This window comes from Punica granatum, chromosome 1 (genome assembly GCF_007655135.1).
Source record: "Punica granatum isolate Tunisia-2019 chromosome 1, ASM765513v2, whole genome shotgun sequence".
NCBI lineage: Eukaryota > Viridiplantae > Streptophyta > Magnoliopsida > Myrtales > Lythraceae > Punica > Punica granatum.
Window position 1 is genome coordinate 49,855,505 of NC_045127.1, and position 15,649 is coordinate 49,871,153.

The 15,649-nt window shown below is 36.3% G+C and overlaps 2 protein-coding genes across 3 annotated transcripts; both read left to right on the forward strand.

Annotated features, from left to right (window-relative positions):
• The first annotated feature begins 1,693 nt into the window (after positions 1-1,693).
• Positions 1,694-4,653, forward strand: LOC116192171 (30S ribosomal protein S6 alpha, chloroplastic). Of its 2 annotated transcripts, XM_031520635.1 has the most exons (3): positions 1,694-2,171; positions 3,802-3,960; positions 4,064-4,653. In XM_031520635.1, exons 1-3 carry the CDS (start codon positions 1,761-1,763, stop codon positions 4,301-4,303), a joined length of 810 nt encoding a protein of 269 aa, XP_031376495.1. In that variant the 5' UTR covers positions 1,694-1,760; the 3' UTR covers positions 4,304-4,653. The 2 variants fall into 2 exon arrangements, with proteins under 2 accessions (XP_031376495.1, XP_031376496.1); XM_031520636.1 differs by lacking the exon at positions 3,802-3,960 and having other exon boundaries at positions 1,705-2,171.
• A 4,030-nt stretch (positions 4,654-8,683) lies between these two features.
• Positions 8,684-11,341, forward strand: LOC116193801 (probable E3 ubiquitin-protein ligase RHA4A). The gene is made up of 3 exons (XM_031522549.1): positions 8,684-9,336; positions 9,848-9,933; positions 10,742-11,341. Exons 1-3 carry the CDS (start codon positions 9,109-9,111, stop codon positions 11,058-11,060), a joined length of 633 nt encoding a protein of 210 aa, XP_031378409.1. The 5' UTR covers positions 8,684-9,108; the 3' UTR covers positions 11,061-11,341.
• The last annotated feature ends 4,308 nt before the right edge of the window (positions 11,342-15,649 follow it).

Consider the following 15,649-nt stretch of genomic DNA (forward strand, 5'->3'; position numbering starts at 1 on the left):
CCGCAACAATGTAACTTCAAAAGTACATAGTGAGATTTGGGTAATTTTTTTTAGCTTCGATATTTACTTAATGGAGATTACTTATTTAAAATGAAAAAAACTGCTAAACTCTCAATGACATGGCTTGAATAAGAGTTTTGTATCACAAACTTCTTATCCAATTCCCTTCATTAGTCGACGTTCACCAGAAGCCTTTTTTATAAAAAGACTCGAGGATAACAAGTGTAGAGTGATATTATTTTTAAAAAAATTATACCGTACAGTACGATATTTTGATTTTGATTTTTTTTTTATAATGAAGGTGTCTAGATTTTGTCTGACTAATCCTACGGTCCACGTGAACATCCTGCAAGTTTCCTGATTAGTTAAATTCGGTCACATGCAGTGTAGGTGGCCTAATATGGAGGATTCTCCTATATGATTTTGATTTTTTTATGCATATATTGTAATATTTTCACAGTCTAGTACAATATTTTGAAACTTTTTACTTGTCGCAGCACACTGTCTATTTTCCATCTAGTTTTTGATGGAAAACAGAAGGCATGTCGTGTTATATAAAAATTTAAAAAAATGTGTTATATGGTGAAAATTTTCAGGGTTTGCAAGAGTGAATTGAATGGACAAAGTCAAATTGTATTATTTTGTATATTTGTGCGTATGTAGGTTGAGTACAACGATGAGATGAGTAAATCTTACAAAATCAGTGGCTATCTAGAACCGTAATAAAATTATTACAGAGATACACCGAGTATCCTAGAACCGTAATAAAATTATTACGATATATGTAACATTGTGAAAAAGATCAAATTATCGTGTTATATTCTATAATTTTTTCCTATATTTAAAATGACTTACCTTAAGTTTTTGAAAGGTAAAGGAGGTTGAGAAATTACATGGTAATTTTTATACTTCCCAGAATATATAGATGGAACGTAAAACACGAAAAAGAAAAATCTTAAAAAAATTTCAAAATAGTTAATAATTAAGAATGCGTTTGGATTGAGAGTTGAGTTGAGTTGAGTTTTGGTTTTAATTGGTTTGTAATGATTGTATTGTTGAATTATGAGAAAAAGTGTGAAAAAGTAATAAATAATTGAGAGAAAATAATGGTTAAGTAACGATTGTGTTGTTGAATTGTGAAAAAGTAATGAATAGTTGAGATAATTTAATATTAAAAATTGAATTGAATGGTTAAAAATATTTAAAAAATAAAAAAGTAATGATTGTGATGTTGAATTGAAGATAAGTGGAGTTGAGTTGAGTTGAGTTGAACATTATTTATAAAACAAACACACCCTTAAATTGAAAAGATCATCTTTAAAGACTGGAAACCGATGTCGATCTATAGTTTTTGAATATTCTGAAATAGTGAAATTTTTAATGAAGATCATCATCTCATGATATTTGAAGATTGAAATGTTAACATGAAATACTATGATCCTCAGCAAATGCATTAGTAGTAGCTGTTGACTTGAAATTTAACATGATGAGAATGACACAAAATTCATCGAATGTGAATCATGTTTTCACTTAAGAATAACAAGAAATAAATCCGAAACATGAACCTATTTTTTCATAATCTTTCTTAACCGCAATGTTGTAAAGAAAATATTTTATATAGAAAGAAAATTCGGGAAAATGAAAATTTAAAAATAAGGAGGAAAAAAAAAAAAGCCTCAGAGAAATTTTTTTCAGCTCCCTTATCTATATCCACTTCTCTTCACCAGTCCCCCCTCCGCTTCCACCCTTCTCCTACAGCCATGGCTTCCTCTCCCTTCACCTCCATGCTCAAATCCCCTTCTCCTTCCCTGAATTCCCCATTTTGCCCCAAGCTCCTCTCCCAATTCCCATCGTCTCCCCTCCTCTCGTTCTCCCACACCCTCAGACCATTCCGCTCGCAGGCCAAGAGTGGCCTCCACCGGAAGTGTGCTACCACCTACTCAGCGCTCACCGTCAGAGCCCAGACGCTCGATTTCTCGGGGACTTTCTTCGAGGGAGGATTCGGGTCGGAGGACGACCCGACCTCCCCGCCTGGGTCGGGCATGACGGCCGTCGAGGAGAGGGAGGAGCCCCAGTGCCCACCTGGGCTCCGACAGTACGAGAGCATGGCAGTTCTCCGCCCCGACATGTCCGAAGACGAGAGGCTGGCTCTCACCCAGAGATACGAGGAGGTAAAAAGTCTCGGAACTTGCTCTGTCTGCTATCCCTTTGTTTGCTGAGAAATTGGAGCATAAGAAGAGAAATGTTCAGGCGTGAGTAGTTCACTTGCTGTGCTGCCTGCGCTGAAGTGTGGCTGAATTTGATTCTGATACATATAAAAGTTGAAGCTTTAAGTTATGATGGAGAGTTTACATTGATATGATGATGGGATTGGCCCGAAATGGGATGTCCTGTTAGATGTTTGAAGGTGGCATTTTCTCATATTAGTGCAAAAGAATAGAGGAGCGAGTCGAATGGGGCGAGCCGTATCATATTATACAGTGTGAGCGTTCGCGTGTCAACAGCGATTCCGTTTTGAGAAGGTTTCATGTTTTTGACAATGGGGAGTGGGTTCGTCCAAGTTATTAAGGAAAAAGACTTCCAAATTGCAGATGTATATACTTCTCGGGTTTCTAAAGTTATTTGATTTTGCTTACAGCTTAATGCTCATTATCACTTTAAGCTATATTAGGCTGTCTAAATCAAATCGTGATAGAAGTGGAAAAGGGATTAAAAAAATTCTATGTGGCCTTGTTGTAGTGAATTTTTTCTATGCAATTCATTATTTTGCTCGTGCTGTGTTGACAGATCTTCTAAAAAATAGTTCATGGGTGATAAGAGAGGTCTGCCTATGTTTTACTGATAAGCTTTATGATTATCTTTCCCAGTCAAGGAAAAATGTTAGTTTAACTTGCGTAGGCGGATTAGTGTTAGTAAAACCAGAAAAGAGTTGTTGTTGTCTCCCTCTCTAATAAGCAGAGGGAGCTGAGAAGTGATGGGTACTCAGGAAGTCGGGCAGGCTCATCATGAAGTAATGCATTCCTTGTATTTTTATGATTAACTTAATTACCATGAAGCCTTCTAATGTTTTTGCGATAGGTTGTAAAAATTGGAAAGGGAAAAGCAATTATTCGCAGCTGAAAAGTTAAGAATCGCTTATCCATTTCAGAAATTGAATTTATTCAATCTTATGCATTAGCCAGGAAAGTAATAAAAAAAGTAAGGAACTTGAGGTATGAATTGAGAAAGTGCGGATGAAAACCCAATTGAAGTTGTTGGGGGCTAAAGGTTGCAGCTACAGGTTCAAGTTGAAAAATTGCCTGCATGATTTTAATCTCGCATATGTGTTTGCTTCTGTGAGGTGCTGAATCCCTTCAGTCCATATGTTGATGTTTTCGTCATCTTTGAAAGTTGCTTAGCAAGTCCTTTCTTTTCATTTGAAGATGCCGCATGGTAATTTGAAACAGGGAACATTGGTGCCAGATTATGTGAATGATGCTTGTGGTTGTTCTTTGTTTCTGTCTGCCTCTGTTCACAGGTTTTTGCTCCGAGAATTTCAGTACTTAGTTTGAGTTGTAGTTGGTGTTTAGGTTGTCAGATCATTGTTCAACAAGTCTTGGGGAGGACATTGGTAATTAGAGCATAAATGCATAGTCTGCGCTTGCATAATTGGTTTTTTCTTTTTTCTGATTACTTTACGGCTTGGTCAAGTTTTTCAGAAAGACACCACCCGCATTTCTAGTATGAACGATAATGCCATGACTATGCTGTAGTTTTTAGTGCCATAGGGTTGACAGAGTTTCATTGTGGCCATTTCCCAAGGTGATGTGGTATAAAAGAACCAATTACAGATCCCTCTGCTCACGTAAAATCGGGGCCATCCGAGCATGTGCTCTGTGTCGATCGCCATTTCTGCTGCAGCCATGCTATTCTTTTTTGCACAGAGATGGTGATGAAGGATCAACTGAAGTTTCCTCTAAGGCATAAGAGCTATGAACTCTCGATCATCTGGGCTTCCTGATGAAATTTCTCATTGTCTTTAATAATTTCACGATTCTAATGGAATTTGTCATTTTCTTAATAGTTACTGGTAGCAGGTGGAGGCATGTATGTGGAGGTTTTCAACAGAGGGGTGATCCCCCTGGCCTACTTCATCAAGAAGAAGAACAGGGCTGGGGTTTCTAACACTTACTTGGATGGCATCTACCTTCTCTTCACCTACTTCACCAAACCCGAGTCCATAGAAGCCCTTGAGTCCGCTATGAAGACCGATGATGACATCATTAGATCATCTACCTTCAAGATCAGGAAGAGGAAGTATTAATCTCTTATCAACAGCAGTGAGTGTTCAGTTCGAGCCTAAGTAGAGATGAAATCCTGCTTAAATGGAATTGACCCGATATAAAGTTCATGTCTTGTATTATCAGATCCGATTTGTTTTTGTACCATAATATGATAAAGCAGCAGCTTGGATAGGATCTCTGATAGTTGCCCTTTCAATCCATCCAACTTACTTGGTGTCCAGGTTTATGCCTGTTTTTCACCTTGAAGGCGTGAACTGTTGGAGGCACAAGTATTTTACCAAATTGAAGCTGCTGTTTTTCGGCTGCAGTTCGTACAATGTTAACCGAATCACCATCTGAATGATTAATATTGTGAGACGATTTGATTCTCTTTTGTCAGCATTACTTTGCACACTACGATGCCTCTTTACGACAAAGAGGAGACTCTCATGATCCGGTATAACAGATCGACTGCACGTCTCATTCTTTCATTCTGTTTTGTTGTGTCTCCATTATTTTGTGCCTAACATGATCTCAGTGCGTGATTGCATAGATTATGCTCGAGGCATCGGTGAGACAACGGATCATTACCATTTAATACAACCCTTTTGGCCCTTTTTTAATCGTCCGGCCGTCTCTCTTTTGGTTACTTTTAGCAGACATAAATCTCATATAAAACCTAGAAGATCGAAATCCGGAACACTACACTAAACATGCTAATGTCATCCAATCAAAAATATCTGTGTTGGAGAGCATTATCTTAAATTGAGCTACTTTTACATTAATTAAAGCAAATAATATCATTGGTTAGGCTCTACCTTCCTTTGTTTTTAAGAGTAATCTGCACTAAGATCATGATTTAGAGTTAGATATCTGTCGTCATCCCGCAGTGGTTGGGCTGCTCTTCGTTTCTCTTTTAAACCTCACCTCACTCACATAGGGCTGAGGCAACCATTTTTGCCGACTCTTTGGGAAGGGCCGGCTAAAGTACAGCTTGAGGCGATCTTCTTTTTTGGCTCGCCCTAGGTCCTGACCACATATACTTTTCGCGACCCTTTCAAGAGGGTCGAGAAAAAATGGTATCATAGGTCCCTTCTCTTGTAGTGTCAGGGATCCAGATTAATTTTTTCGAGCACATATAAATCCTCGTTTTTACATCGGTCACTTCAATTTCAAAACGATCAAGATACACATGCAAAAGTGAAATTAGCTGAGAGAGCGTTGAACGTGATTCATATATATGTAACGTGGAGTAAATCTCAATCCATATCACTCTCGAGAGTAACGTGTCATATTTTAGTCGTTTCTTTGTCATCGGTTCGTCGAGTGTTTTAGTTAATTATTTTTATCGGGAATAAAGTGGGAGTGTAACTTATGGAAAAGGAGGACAAACGTGGGAGATAGAGAAAGCATTCAAAGCAATACTTAGGGAAGATCTGAGTGTGGAGAGAATCAGAGATTTGGTGGTGCAGTTTAAGATCTTATCTCAATATATGCACTAAGTGGGAGAGAGGTTTCTTCCTGATCCACCACCACCATCAACAGTGCCATCTGATCCACTTTCTATATACCATTACTATTATTGTTATCGTTTTTTTTTTCCTTTTTTTTTCTGTTGTAAGGGAGACATATGATCGAGTACAAAATACGAAATAAAGTAAAATAAATGAGTGTATAAGTCCGACATGTGAGGATTGAAGGACTTCTTAATTCTGAATCAACTTGTATTACACTAAAACTTATTCATCTTTTCTTTTAACATTATTCCCGTTGTCAAAATTATTTTAACTGAGACAAGAAGAGAGAATTTACACATTTCTTAAAATTTTGGATTCAAATCTTGTTGGATCACCTTCGAAGTAAATTACATGAATGTGCCCCAGGCCTGACTTAAATGGCTTACTTGAATCGATATTTTTGCGAGTTGTATTTAAAGGATTACCAGGCTTTTGATTATATTTTTTTCCCACCTAAAAGAGGTGGCTGCCTGACTCTCTCTCTCTCTCTGTTTTTTTTTTTTTACTTCTATTTTTAAAATCAGCAATCACTTTCGTAATTACACTTACTTTATTCAAAAAGGCGAAAATGCACTAGAGAATAGAGATAGTTTGAGATACGCGGGTAAATTTTATTTTATCTGTATCTTAAATAGTTAGAGAAAAACGGGGGAAAAGGAAAAAGAAAAAGAAAGGAGGTGGTTCTCAAATCATTGATATCACTGATCTTTATTAAAATTTAGAAAAAATCTAGCATGAATCAATATCACAGTTGATATTTTCAATTTTAGTATTTGGTATTTTTTAAGTATTTAATATTTTAATTCAAGTGTTTAGTATCGAGTTTTTAGATTTTTAGAGTTTTGATATTAAATACTTAAACTAAAATACCAAATATTATCAAACACTTGAACTAAAATACTAACTGTGACGTGTGATCCATTATCATGTTAGAACCTCCCGTCCTAACGGATGGAAAGAATGGATAATTCAGGTTTGCTTTCACTGAGTGGGCCACTCCCTGTGATTGGGTTAAGTAAAAGTAGCACAAGAGTATATATTACCTCAAAAGAGTGTCATAAAGTAGTAAAATTATTTGTAAAAATGGACAATTGTCCACTTGAGTCATTTTAGTTTAAATTTCCTTGAGATCATATCATAAAAATTTATTCATACGAATCTCTTAAATTGCATTAACTCACGCGAGAAGGTGAAGTAGTTACGATATATGCAAGTTGATCTCGACATCACTTGACCGTCCAACTCTTACAAAAAATACGTGAAACTTATCAAACTCTGTATGTTTAGTTGAAAGCATTCATGTTAAACCTAATTAAATACCGTCCAATCAACAAATTCGTTAATAGCTAAAAGCGTCTTGGCCCGGTAATGGAATGAGTATAACAAATCACGTCCACTATCTTCTCTTGACCATCTTTTTTGCGGTTACTCGGAAAGATCTACTAAGTCCATTCAAAAAAGCGAATATTGGAAGGTATTACTTTTGGCATTTCGAGAACACAAAAGGGTCAATTGTCTTGGACCATATAGAGAGATTCTAATGCAAAAGCAACGCAAAAAATAATCATGTATTGATGTCTATATATGTGTGTGTGTTCATATAATGATGACGAGAACCGAAAAAGAACATATCTCTCGCTATGCATAAATTCATTTTCTTTCTTCATCATTTCCAACAAGAATAGGTTCTATATTCCATCAGTACGTGGAAAAGGGGCCGGCCAATGCCCCTTTTATTGAGCTGGAAAAAGAAAAAGAACAAATATGATGGAAAAGATACTAATCTTTCTTTTGGTTATTCAATTTATGGGCAGTTCTAATAAACATGGCATCGAGTTACTTACGTTGATACATTTAATACTTTTAATTCAAATATTTAATATTTCAATTCAATTATTCAATACTTTTATTATTTATGATAGATTATACAAAATACAAAATACTTTAATCACATTACTAAACACTTAAACTGAAAATATAAGTAACAACAATTATACTAATAATAAGAAATAAAAAATTTAAATACTTTAACTGAAAGTACTAAATGTATTACCGTAATTCGATATCACGTTAGACGGACCCTTTCTTTACATTAATGTGAAAAAAAAGTTTATCGCGGATCTAAATCACAAAACCCTTTATTCGAACTGTTGAACTGATTTTCCTGCAACTATAACTACTAGAAACAAAATCAGTAGCCACTGCGGGAAATACCACTTTAGGATTAATACAACCAGGTGATTATGATGACTGCTTTTACTTTTTATTAGACAAAGAAGGGGTTCGGTTCTATCAGTTTTAGAGCAGAGTATATCTAATGTAATAGTAAGTTACTCCGCTCCAACTGAGCCATCGTCTTGACCGGCAAACTTGCACTTAGACAACTCGACTGTTCTTTGATAAATTGAGACGGGGCATTTTAATCCGACCTAAGATATCTGTCTTCTCCCGACTTTACCAGAAGATTAATAACTTTACCAACTGAAAGTAACAATCTCATCTTCTTGCCAGGAGACATGTTACCAAGAAGAGCTCGGTGGCTACCAATTGCTTCAGGTGACCATTAACCAAAAAGCCAATCATCTTAGTTGCACCCTAATCATTATTTTTTTTATCAATTATTAACCAATTCTTTGCATTATTGTTATAATATGTATAATCGAGTGATTAAGATGGGAAAATGATATTCATGGCCCATGCCTAGAGCATGAAGACAAATGGGCCTTAGTGCTAAGAGTGAGGACCCATATTTGAGTGGTGACTCATGGAGGAGTCCCATCATTGGAAAAAAAAGATAGAATATATACCCACCATGTATGCTTTGCTTCAACTCATCTCTTTCCTTCTCCTCTTCTCTTCTATTAACAATTTTAATTTACATTATTAACCCTTCAACAATGTGCACTTCATTTGGAAGAAATTCCCCTCATCTTCGAGTACTCCTCTGCATTGAAAATTTTCTTTTCTGCACTTAGACAATACGTACTTTTACTTTTAAAAGGTTTTAGATCCCATTATGTAATCGAAAATTGAAAAATAATGATACATAATGAAAGAAGATTGTACTTTAGACTTTATAGTTTCTGCGTAACTGCATATGAGCATGAAGGTTAAATTGGTCATACAATCGAAGATGGACAACTTTTTGGAGGCCAATCAAAGCCAACAATCCATCGACTGCCCTCCATGTATAAACAGCCAAGAGGGCCTAAACATCTCATCTCACATCCATAATTTAAAGAAGATTTTAGCATTCCTTTCTTTCTTTCTTTCTTCTTTCTCCGATCTTTTGAGGGGGAAAGCTCATTGAGAAGATTAAATTTTAATTAATGGGAAGTCTTCCTGAAACGCCAAGCTCAGCCCACCTATACCCTCAAGCACTTCAGGTCAAGCTCTACCAAGCATTCATCTTCTCCATCCCTATTCTTTTCTCAATCATCCTCTTCCTACTCTTCTACCTCTTCTATCTCAAGAGGAGGGCCATTTCGAATCCTAGCGTCTCATCTCAGCCAGTCATCGCAAGGATATCCCGTCGAGCAACTCCGTATCTTCCCTCGGTAAGAGCTATAGCCTCTCGTTTGGTCTCACTAGAACACTCCCCCAAAGAAACGATCACGAATCATTTACACTTCCATGATTTGGAAAATTACGGGAAGCAAGTCCCGGGAATGAGTGCTTGATTATTACTGCGTAACTTATGATTCGGGATTGATCTACCTTTGTCAACAGTTGAATATTTCTATGTTATGATGCATTGTCGCATGCATTTCATGGTGTGAGGGGAGCGAGCCAAAGCACTTGATGAGAGGCACAGTCACATGGTCCATTAAAAATGCAGCCTGGCATTTGGAAATTAGGATGGATAGGAATCATGCCAATTTTGCACAAACAACTTGTTATGTGAATCATGATGCTATGTCTCATCACCAACTTGTGAACTGGCAGTGCTTTACATTCATTTCAATTGCTTACTGGAGAGCTTCAAAGAATGCCTTCACCATGATATTAATTAATTAATCAATTAGTCAATTAACTTTGCGATTTATTTGGCTTTGTGTTTTTGTTCAGCCATGTCTGATGGGCTTGAAAGGGGAGCTCAAGGACAAGCTTCCCATTGTTCTCTTTGATGAAGAACTTGGGAGAAGGGACTCGCAGTAAGTTACTTTCCCATACTTTCAATCTTATCGACAGTAGGGATGCAGATAAAATCGATCTTATGAGGCATGTGCCGTAGCGAGCGACAGTTTCGGATGCAGCTATTAAATTCTTGCATTCCCGAGATGTCAATCGGGCATCGACATCAACTTTTCTTTATGGATTTAGAACCTCACCTCATAATTGTGAGACGTTGCTTTCTAACATTTCACATCCATCTAGTTGACGAGGGGGAACTGGGCCATCACTATTCACTATTAGAAAGGATTAAATGCTTTCTGATAAAGACTTGACGGATATAATTCTTAAAAAGAAAATCCCCCGTTTTTTTTTTGGCTGAATAAAAAACCCCTCTTTTGAAACAGTGATTATTCCCTTTGGGGCAATTCCTTTTTTTCTTTTTCTTCCTTTTAACGTGTTTTTTGTAAGGAGAATTTTACAATTTTGAATTTTGATACCAACCACTCTTTTTGAAAGAGATTGTGCTACCTGTTGGGCCTGTTGGGGGTTTGAGATTCTCAATTCATTGGCACAAAATACATCCAAGTGGGCACTTGGATACCATAAACTGGAAATTTAAGTATTGTCGTATAATATCACATCTCATCGGTCGAAAATTAATAAAGATTACGTTGAGAATTGTAAATATTTAAACTGTTTTAAAAATCGTAAACTGAAAGTTTAAGTAATGTCGTATAATATCGCGTTTCACTCAGTTGTAAATTAATAAGAGTATATTGAGAATGATAAATTTATACTCGAATCGGATTTAAAAACGGCGAATTTTCTTGTGGGGACAATTTTCAGGTGCTGTGTTTGCTTGGGAGAGTTCGAGCTGAAAGAGGAGCTGCTGCAAGTGCCCTCTTGCAAGCATGTCTTTCATGTCGACTGCATCCACCACTGGCTCCATTCCAATTCCACCTGCCCGCTCTGCCGCTGCTCCATCTCCCCCGCCGCCACAGTGCCCTGCATCCAGCCTCCGCCTCTGCCCCCTCAACAGATGGTGGCAGAACAACCTGATCCAATGCCAGAGCCGTCGAGTTCTTCGGAGACTACAAGCAATGTGATCAATGATTGTTCTAGGGATCATTCCGTGGTTCTCCACGTCCGAGAAGAGGGGTCGTGAGGTGAAGCACCGCCATTTATGCACGAGAAGATTTTGGAGGAATTCAATTGACTGAGCACGCGTGGCGTGTTGGTAAACTACGCTCTACGTGAACGGACTATCAGATTGAAACAATAGGATGATAACAGACCATGGTCTCACCGAGGAAAAAAGAGAATATCAAGTTGAATTAGCTAGCTGGTTGGCGCTTGTACATAATATGATTATATCCTTTGGCTAATTAGCTGCAATCGATAGAATCTTGGATTAATCACCTAAAAAAATTATGACATTTATGCTCTCTTTTTTTTTTCTAAATATAACACAAAATTCAGACAATAACATAAAAATGCATGACCTTTGCATTTTTTTTCTAAATATAGCACGATCTTTAGAGAGTAGCACATAAATGTATAATTGTTGCATATTTTTCTAAATATAATATGACATTTAAAAAATAACACAGAAAGACACGACCTTCAAGTTTAGTTACGATAGTAGCATATTAAAAAAGAAGATCATGCCTGAAAATTGTGTCTTTCTATACTATTCTTCAAAGATTGTGCTATATTTAGAAAAAAATGTAAATATCATATTTTTTCGTACTATTTTATAAAGGTTGCGTTATATTTAGAAAAAATACACATACTGTGCTTTTTTTAATTGATTAAGCATAGAATCTTCTTTGGTCATCATTGGATGACGTATATTGTAGGTGCTCCAATACCGCTCATAGGAGCTCTCCCCGACTAACTAGTATACTTTAATTCGGGTGTGGTGGGCTGAACAATGAACTATTATTAATTATGAAAATATTATACAATACACACTCACCCACGCTTCTCACACTCACACACACTATTTCTCACGCTCACGCCTCACTCTCTTTCAGACACATTCTTATAAATGCACTCCACTCTTCTGTGCATGCTTGTGTGTGCGCTCACTTGCATACATCACACCCACCCATATCTATATCCATATATAAAAATACTAGAAGTTTATCCAATTTTTAATAATTCAAAAATACTTTTATGTTCTCATGATTTCTTCTCGTATCTTTTCTACTCGTGACTTTTGATTATACACTATTACTATATATATATATATATATATATATTAATTTTTCTATCCAACATCTATTTCATTTCATTGTCTCTCATCTGTTTTAACCGAATTAGCCTTCATCACAGGCCTTATTTACCCTAATTTTTCACATTGACTTATATAATTTCAAATTTTGCTGCATCTTACATATGTTCGTTTTTAACGTTCATTGTCCCAACATGTTTACGCATGTAATCCTATGAATGAAATCATAACTCTCAAGGTACTGTATATATCTTTGTTTCTTTGTGATCATCCTGAACATCCTCCATTAATATGATAAAAACGATTTACTCATAAGACATGAATATTTCTATTTTTAAAACTTTTCATTTTGATGATTGAAAATTTAATGTGTTTGTAAAAAATGTATATCATGTCCCTTGATCACCTAAATCACGTCTTTTTGAGAGTTTGGTGAATGCCATTTTTCAAATAATGAATATGTGTCTTTATATTGAAGAGATGAGGACATACATTGAAAGGACGCGAGATTTTACAAACTATAATGTTTATCTCTCGATTTTTAGAGAACTTTTCTTTGCATTTTTTGATATCCTCTAATTTTATAAGTTCTACTTGTTCCTCCTTTTGAATATTTTGTTCTAGTATTCATTATGAGATCCTAAAATTCCATTTCTTCTTCTAAGTTCATTCAATAGCATCCAAAGATTTACAAGTTCATCAAATTTTCATTTGAGTGCACGTTAGAAGATCCCCAAGTAGCTTGTGAAATCTTGGGGGTAGCATATCATCAAGCTATTTGCGCCAATGTTGGCATGAGAAATCTATTTTGAAGTGAATGTCTTCCACAATGTATCTCTAACCAGTTTCACTTGGAAAACTCATTTCCTTTCTGTTTATAGGTATGGTTGAGTGTGCTTTTAAATTTCATGTGTTTTTCGTTGTATTTCCATATGTAGAGAGAATATTCATTCCATGATCACTAGGTAGCATATGATTATTGATTGGTGACAATATATGCATCGCGTAATACAACATCATTGAATCATCCGCTTGCCTTGAAATGTTTCGCAAAGGAGGAAGACAAAGACAAGAAAGGCTTAAAATAGTGAGGATATTTTTACGGTTATATAGAGTCTCAAACGCGTTTAAGTAGTTTACTTTTTTAAAATTTGGTATTTTTACTCTTTGATTTTCTTTGCTTCTTATAAGTATTTTCAAGTTTAATTTTCTAGAGATTTTGCCCGTGTTAGGCGCTATTAAGAAAATATAGGTGTTGACATGAAATCAGCTATTTTATATGAAGTAAGAACCTGAACTGAATAATTAAAAAAAAGAGAGAGATTAAGAATTCAGTAAACATAAAAACGATTTACATGTTAGACGTAAATTTACTTACACTTTGAAGAAAATAAATAAGTTAAAAAGTGCAAGAAAATAAAGAATAGGAAAGAGACATGTGAGAAAATTAGGAAAGGTGAGAGAATTAAGGAGTTATGTTTATAGTTTTACTATTTAACCTTTATTATAATAATTTTTATTATTATACCAATTCAGATTCGTTCACTTTGGGTATGCAATCTTAGGTTGTGTCTGGCAAATGAGTTTTGAAAACTCTACTCAACTCATTTACACTAGAAAACAAAATTTTGAGTTTTTTGCAACTCATGGTGGGCCCCATGTTGGGTTTTCCTTTCAATATCAATTTACCTTCCAATATCAATTTACCTTGAAGACACCATTTAATACAAATTTGACCGCATTCAATGTCAAAACATTACAATAATTATCACTAAATTCAAATACAAATTAAACAGTGTCTATCATCGCCCTCCTCTTTCTGCGCGTCATAAGCGATTAGCGATACGGTCGCGCACAACATTCATTTCCTCACTACTCATATCCACTTGAGTTCTAATTCCTTGTTCTGGTGGTGGACTTCGAAATTCATCGTATTCCGCCCACGCATTGCCGTACTCCGCAAATAATCTGTCGTGATAATTATTGCGTTGTATAAAATTATGCAAAACAAAACACGCAAGGGCAAGTTGCCCTTGTCTTAATGGTATGAAGTTTGGCATTAATCTTAGTATGGTAAATCTCCTCTTCAAAATACCAAAGCAACGTTCGATGACGTTACGCACTGATGCGTGACGCTGATTAAAAAGCTCATTCTCTGTTGTCGGTGGATTGCGCCGACCGAAATCACTTCGGTGATATCGTTCCCCCTTGTATGGAGCCAAATATCCAGGAATGTTTGAAAACCCTGCATCGACAACATAATATTGGTTTGGAAAGAAGAAAAGGACAATTTTTCAGTTAAATATGTTAGGGTTAAAATTTTATCGAAAAGAGAAAAGTAATCAGCAAACACTAACCACCACATGGTGCTGGAAATTGCTCCAATGTTACAGCTTCGGAAAATATTCTTGAATCATGTGTCGAACCCTCCCAACCTGTCATGACATATATAAACATCATGTCGTGGGAACAAGCGGCCAGTATATTTTGTGTTATCTCAGCGTTTCTATTGAGATAAGGTACTCTATTCTCTCTGGGGATACATGCAGCCACAAGGGTTCCATCAATTGCTCCGATGCAATCCTGCGTGACAATACAAAATTATATGTAATTTACATAATATTACGATATGAATTATTACAGTTGTGCATTATTAAGAAAATACCCTAAAGAAACGCCACCGTGGTTCCCTTTCAATTTCCGGCTGCACAGCGACGTTCCTCGGTCGAATATACTCGGGTGATAAGGCTAGTATTCCTCGGAGAATTTTTATGACTGCTCGTGACATCGTTTTCTTTGAATGTTGATACCTTTCCGCCACAATTGCATAGCGTGAACTATGTGAAATAACCACTAAGAACATTCCTACCATCTCTTCCACGATGATACCATTCCTACTGTTAGTGATACCACAGCGCAGCCGAAGTGTGTCGTAGAGATTTCTAAACACATACGGTTCCATTCTAAATGACTCGAAGCATCTAACATCATTCCCTAAAATTTCAAGCGTGTATTGTCTTCCCTAGAGTGCCGAAGTTCTGCACGGGATGTTCCTTTGAAACACTCGTTCGGCCTCCATAAGTCGTACCATCAATAAGAAGAACCACCGCTTCCTAATTAGGATCTCGTCGTCGTTAGAGGAACTGTGATCCCGTGCAGAATTGCTATTCCTTGGCATATTGTATTGCACTGTACGCCTATAACTGTTGAAAGAATATCATCGACAGTACGTTAACAGTAAAAAACGACACTTCATAACCACACTAAACAGTCAAAGCACACATAAAATATATTCAACTGAAAATATTCCTAACACATGAAACAAACATATCAGGAAAACAAATGTCATAACAAAGTAAAGTAAAAGCAATTAGAGGAAAATGTTCAACTAAACGCAAACCCATATAATCTGCGCGCCGATTCAGGAGTCAGCAAGGTCCTGTAGCCATTCAATTCGCTCGTCCTCGTCTAAGATCATGAAAACCTTCCTTATTTCCTTATCTGCTAGCGCCATGGCG